Source organism: Echinops telfairi, unplaced genomic scaffold, assembly GCF_000313985.2.
Source record: "Echinops telfairi isolate 266 unplaced genomic scaffold, ASM31398v2 ScPeMD7_70;HRSCAF=299, whole genome shotgun sequence".
Lineage (NCBI taxonomy): Eukaryota > Metazoa > Chordata > Mammalia > Afrosoricida > Tenrecidae > Echinops > Echinops telfairi.
In genome coordinates this window covers 17,234,262-17,240,909 of record NW_022103968.1, presented here as the reverse complement: position 1 = coordinate 17,240,909, position 6,648 = coordinate 17,234,262, and the positions used below count along the sequence as shown (strand labels likewise).

The 6,648-nt window shown below is 44.9% G+C and overlaps 1 protein-coding gene across 1 annotated transcript in view; it reads right to left on the bottom strand.

The window, feature by feature from the left end:
- LOC101658448 (guanylate cyclase 2G-like) overlaps window positions 1-3,611 on the bottom strand; it is a 51,750-nt gene extending 48,139 nt beyond the window's left edge. Inside the window, exons 1-2 of the mRNA XM_004701282.2 lie at window positions 3,240-3,611; window positions 764-1,112 (exon numbers count right to left, since the gene is read on the bottom strand). Coding sequence (XP_004701339.1) covers window positions 764-1,112; window positions 3,240-3,611 — 721 coding nt within the window. The remainder of the gene's footprint in view (window positions 1-763; window positions 1,113-3,239) is intronic.
- Window positions 3,612-6,648: the final 3,037 nt, after the last annotated feature.

The following is a 6,648-nucleotide window of genomic DNA, read 5'->3' as shown; positions in this document are numbered from 1 at the left end:
TAAAATGATTTAAAAAAAAAAAAAAAGTACCGTGCATCCAGGAATCAGACAGGAGTGGAGCGAGCCTGGGCCAAGTCTGCAAGGATGAGGGGATGCTGGTCTGAAAGAACCGAGCCTTGGGTGGGGCTGCAAGTGGCACTCCAGTCCCAAATCCCTAAGGCTAGGTCCACTATGGGCTGGCCTTAGTTTATGTGAAGAGCAGTCAGGAGTCAGTTAGTCCTTACTGCTAACCATGCTAGGATGTAGAGTCTCGTAAGCACCCCAACAAAAATAAGTGCTAACCCAGGTTGACCAAGTAACTACGTCTAGACCCAGTGCTACGTGCTTTACAGGCACGATCTTGTTCAATCCTCGTAATTCGTAGAGGTAGGTAGGAGGATTGTCCGCATTTTACAGATCAGAACAGAGAGGTTCAGGTCCTTGCCCAGGAGCACACAGCCCATGCTCTGAACAACACAGAAGTGCAGGGCCCAGTCTACCCGGAGATGCTCCAGATCTTACTGGGAGCATCATACCATGAGAGCCACGAGAGCTTCACTTTGAACAAAAAAGCAATGCTCTCTTGGTGATGTGGGGCCAGGAAGGGAGCTGGTTTTATATTTCATTATATTGGGAACGATTTCCATCTGCTGTTGTCACCCACAGAAAATCAAACGTTCTTAGTGGTTAGGGACCCCCACACACACCCCACCACCACCACCATGTGCTTTTCCTATTTGTCTCTTCATAAGCAAGGGGAGACTTTTTTTTTTTTTTAACTCACCTCTGGCAACTGCGGCCATGCGTCTAAGATTCTCTTGAAGGGAGGCTGGATCCTGGTTGGTGTGTGTCACATGGGCGGTGAGGGTGAACTGGGCTTTGAGTTTCTTTTCTACAACCCTCCACAACTCATCCAGTCCATCCCAGGAGGTAGCTCCCGAGTAGCCTCCAAACATCCCAATGTGTTTCCACCCCAAGTATTGGAGAGTTTTCTGGAGCACCTCACCCATCTCCTGCATGGGGGGCACGAGCTTCACACAGGTGTCATACAAGGAGTGGCTCTCCAGTTTCTCCGTGTGTCCCACAAAGTCAAACATGGGGATATTCCACTCAGAAGCCAGCAAACCAATAACCTTGAAAGTAAACAGAAGAATGCTTTTCCATAGCTGAGCTTAGGCTACCCTCCAACTCCCTAATAAACTATGTTGGATAGATGGTGAATCCAGTGTGTTTATGAGTCGGTGATGCAATGGCTTGGATCCAATGGACCTCAGCAGACAAGGATAACAGTGAGAAGAATTTGTTCATCCCGTGTGTCAAGCACTCTATGAAGAGCTTAGATAGAATGATCTAAATTCCTGGAAATGTCTCTAGGGTATTAGCCTTATCCCATTTTATAGATGAAAAACCATGGAGGCACAGAGATGTAAGTTTTTCGCCTACAGGCACAAATTTAGCAAATAATAGAGCCAACAACGAAACAGAGGCAATCTGGTCCCAGAGCCCTCATTTATAATGCCAGCTCAACTCTCAATGACAGCATTCTTTCTCAATTAATTCTTTTTTAAAAATCATTTTATTGGGGGCTCGTACAACTCTTGTCACAATCTATCCATACAGCCATTGTGTCAAGCACATTTGTACATTTGTTGCCATCATCATTCACAAAACCTTTGCTTTCTACTTGAGCCCTTGATCTCAGCTCCTCATTTTACCTCTCCCTTCCCGCTCCCCTCTCCCTCATGAACCCTTCATAATTTATAAAATATTATTATTTTGTCATATCTTATACTGTCCGACATCTCCCTTCGCCCAATTTTCTATTGTCCATCCCCCAGGGAGGAGGTTATATGTAGATCCTTGTAATTGGTTCCCCCTTTCCAACCCACCCTCCCAGTATCGCCACTCTCACCACTGGTCCTGAAGGGATCATCTGTGCTGGATTCCCTGTGTTTCCAGTTCCTATCTGTACCAGTGTACATCCTCTGGTCTAGCCAGATTTCTCAATTAATTCTTTATTCATTACTCGTTAGGCGCCAAGTCTTGATAAGGAACTTTGGAGAAGTTGCATTTATAGAAGTGCATATAAATCAAAATAGCTCTAGTGTTCAATACACCCACCCTTCAAGGTGGACAGACAATGGGCATATTATAGTTTAGAGAAGAAAGAAATTACTCCTGATTTGGGAATTAGAGACGTGGTGGGTAGAGGGACTAAAAATCTCTTCATGACATTTGAGCTTGATCTTATAGACTTTGAATAAGCAATACATGTGTCCAACAGGGAGCCTCAGGAGAAACCAAGAATCAGAGGAGATCTGGCACGTTCAGGGTGGTATGGCCGTAGACGAGAAACCAAGAATCAAATTCAAATTCAAATGTTACATTTCTCCACAATTCACCAACATTAACGACAATTGGGCAGTACATTTAAGAGTGAGAATGAGGATGCTCCTTCATATTTAGACTTCCCATCAGCACCACAGATCATGCAATAGCCAATCAAAAACCAAACTCACTGCCATAAAGTTGGTTCTAATTCATAAGGACCCTGTAGGGCAGAGTAAAACTGCCCTTGTGGGTGTCTGACGTTGTAAATATTTGCGGGAGTAGAAAGCTTCTTCTTTCTCCCTTGGAGAAGCTGGTGCCTTTGAACTGCTGACCTTGAAGTTAGCAGCCCAATTTATAATCCACTACCCCACGAGGGCTCAACAAAGAACATCAACAAAGGGTATCCCATTAGCCAACAAATAAATGCCATTCATTGTCCTGGGTCTCTTGATCTAGTTTATTGCAATCTGTCACATTCTGGGTTTTTTTTCCCCCCATTTGCTTTCACCATCATAGTAATTTATTATATGCACATAAAGGAAACCTAAACGAGTGACCATTTTCTTGTTGAAACCAAGCATTGGTTTTTTAATTCTACTTTCTGAATGATATGGCTGACAACAGTAGGATGGAAAGCAATGAGGCTACACACACCAGCCTCAAGTGCACACCATCAACAAACGGGAAAGGAGGGTGGGTAAGCGAATACTCCCTGATTTGAAAGGTTTTCTAAGAGAATGCTAACTGCTCTAATTACTTCTCGAATTACACCTCAAAGAAATGATCCTCAAAAACTACTACGCAGTCATTAGAATAATCGTACAATCTTTGTCAAGAGATTATTCTTATCTGGAATATAGTCTTTAAAATCACCCCCTTTTTTTTCAATGGAAACTGAGGCAATGTTTCTAAAGGGTTGTATACTCTACCTCAGCCGCTTCTGGGCATGCTGGTCCAAACAGAGCGGCAATCTGTTCACGCTGGACCTGGTTGATGAAAACAGCGAGGGCCTCCTTGGCACTGCAGCTTGTGCGGGTGTAAGTAAACTCCCAACTGAAGTTTCCCCGGGGAGCCAGCTCCAAGCTGACCTGCTCGATGGCAAGCTGAAGGCCCGCACCGAGTCTTTGCACACTGAGTGGATGAGAGATGTTCCAGGGGGCCTGGAAGCCCACCCTGACTTTAGCAGCCTCAGGCCAAATCACCAGCACATTAGCCAAGAGCATTAGAAATAGCACTGGGTGGGCAGCACGATACTCAACCCTGAAACAGAGCCCAGAGCGGCGCAGGGCCTTAGGACCCATCCTGGGAGCCTTGGGAAGCATCTAACACCTGTGTCGCTGCAGAACTCTGAGCTGCTCCACCTCCTGACCACTTACGCCAGAGTTTATATAATACCTGAGTTCCCTGAGGGCCACAGCTCGCTTTCCATCCAATGCGTTAATTAACCCAAACCCTGCCTTTTCTGAGTCATTCCATACACAACCTAAAGTCAGCAGAGGCTATGGGAAGAGGCCTGAGTGCTCACCCAGTGACACCACTCCAAGCCGCCGAACTGCTCTGTGCCTCTCTGTGTCGAATTCTGACCCCACGACATATTTGTTGTGCAATTTGAGGCATGTTCTTTCCCCCCTCTAAGCCTTCATCTTTTGTTCGGTGAAATGGGGATAACATTGTAATGAAAACCTCCTGTAGGGACACTAGTTAAGGCTCCAAAATGGCCACACTTCAGCTAAGGAGGCATTCCTGGGATGTCCTTTGGGTCACCCAGACACCTCCTCCCACAGGTAGTCAGGCCAGAACACAGCCAGCTACCCTGTGAATGCTTCCTCCTTCCCCCTTATCACAAAGTTGACCTAACAATGAATCTCAAATAATTTCCGTCACTCACCTCACTCAAAGTTGATTAAAAAGGGCCACAGCTACCCATTACTGGATCCTTTCTTGTCCAGCCAGTTGCCACTGAATGCAGTACTGATATCAGGGTCTATAAGCAAGCCCCCTCACACCCCTCCCCGGGTACAAATAAATGAATGTCCCTCAGTCTGGGTCCGGATGTTTGTCAGTCTCTCCTCCTCTACATGTAGTGAGTCTCTCCTTCTTTGGGGCTTGAGCCCAAATACTTCTTCTAAGTCATACGTTGTAGTATTTTTGTTGTTAGGTGCCGAGTCAGCTCTGACTCATAGTGACCCTGTGCACAGCAGATGACACACTGCACAGTCCTGTGTCATCCTCACCAGTGTTCCTATGCTGGAGCCCATTGATGCAGCCACAGTGTCACTCCATCGCATTCAGGGCCACCTTCTTTTTTGCTGCCCCTCCACTTAACCAAACATGCTGTCTTTCTCCAGAGACTGGTCTCTCCTGACAATATGTCTAAAGTATGTAAGACTAAGTCGTGCCATCCTTGCCTCTAAGAAGCACTCTGGCCTGACTTCTTCCAATACCAATAGGTTTGTCCTTTGAGCAGTCCATGGTACTTTCAATATTCTTCTCCAGCACCATAATTCAAATGTGTCTATTTTTCAATGGCCTTCTTCATTCAATTTCCAACTTTCACATGCATATGATGCAATGGAAGATACCATGGCTTAGGTCAGGTGCCCCTTAGTCTTTAAAGTAACATCTTTGCTCTTCAATACTCTAGAAAGACCTTGTGTGGCAGGTTTACCCAGTGCAATACGTCTTTTGTTCTCTTGGCTGCTGCTTCCATGAGCATTGATTGTGGATCCAAGCAAGACAAAATCCTTGACAAGTTCAATCTTTTCTCCATTCATCATGCTGTTACCTGTTGGTCTAGTGAGGATCTTGGTCTTCCTTACACTGAGTTTTAACTCATATTGAAGGCTACAACCCTTGATCTTCATCAGTAAGTGCTTCAATTCCTCCTCACTTTCAGCAAGCAAGGCTGTATCATCTGCATACCACAGGTTGCTAATAAGCCTTCCTCCAATCCTGATGCTACATTCTTCTTCATAGAATCCAGCTTCTCTGATGATTTGCTCAGCATACAGATAGAACAAGTATGGTGGGAGGATACAACCCTGACACACACCTTTCTTGATTTTAAATCATGCAGTATTCCTGGGCTCTGTTCACACAACTGCCTCTTGATCCATGCACAAGTTCCAAATGAACACACTAAAGTGTCCAGGAATCCCCACTCTTCTCAAGGTTGTCCACGGTCTATTCTGGTCCACACAGTCTAATGCCTTTGCATAGTCCACGAAACACCAGTAAGCATCTTTCTGGTACGTAGTAGTGGTAGTGGTTGCCTTAGGTGTCATCACGTCATTTCTCATTCATAGTGACCCCGTGTGTCACAGAAGGAAACACTGCCTGATCCAAATTTAACCTCACAGTTGTGTGTATATCTGAGCTCATTATTGCAGCCACTAAGTCAATCCATATTATTGAAGGTCTCTTTCACTGACCCTCTACTTTACCAAGTCTCAGACCCTTCTCTGGAGATTTAGTCTTCCTGATAGCATGGCCAGTGCCCTGGTGGCACAGTAGGTTAGAAGTTGGGTTGGTGATGGTGAGTGATGAGGGTATTGTTCATTGGTGATGCTGATTATAACAAAATGGTAATAGTTATCACTTGATGAATTCATCTTATAAGAATTTTTTTCTAGAATAAATGAGATAAATGGTCATGAGTGAGCTTACCAAGCCCTGATAGCACAGTGTTTATGAACTGGGATGCTAACGACAAAGTCCACAGCTGGAAACCACCAGCTGTTCCATGGAAGACGGAAGGGGCTTTCTAACAACCCTATAAAGAACCACAGTCCCAGAAACCCACAGGGGCAGTTCTGCCCTGTCTCATAGTCGGTCAACTCAATGGCAGTGAGTGATGACATATAGATAGTTCAAAAGGCCCACTGCCTAAGGTCAAAGGCGCTCCACTAAACTGCTTACTAAGCTATTGATTGGCCTCAAGGTGGCTTTAGGAAACCCATTTCCTCCACTCTCAGATTCATTGAAATCTGGGCTAGAGGTGATTTCACAGGGTTTCTCACTGACAACTATAAGCAGTAACCAAATGAATGTAAGAAACAAGGAAGGAAAGAGCTGAACAAAACATTTCAAGGGGCAGCTGGAAATGACAAAGTAAAGCATTGTAATGAAATGTGCAAAGACCTGGAATTAGAAAACCACAAGTCAACCTTGCCTTACATTCAGCACAACTCAAGTTGAAAGAACTGAAGAAAAATTCAAGCCCTGAGTTGTATTATTAAAGGATGCTGTGAGAAAAATATTGAATGATGCAAGACACATCCAAAGAAGATGGAACGAGCCAGACACGCTGGGGGACAGACGCCTGTTAACAATGTCTTG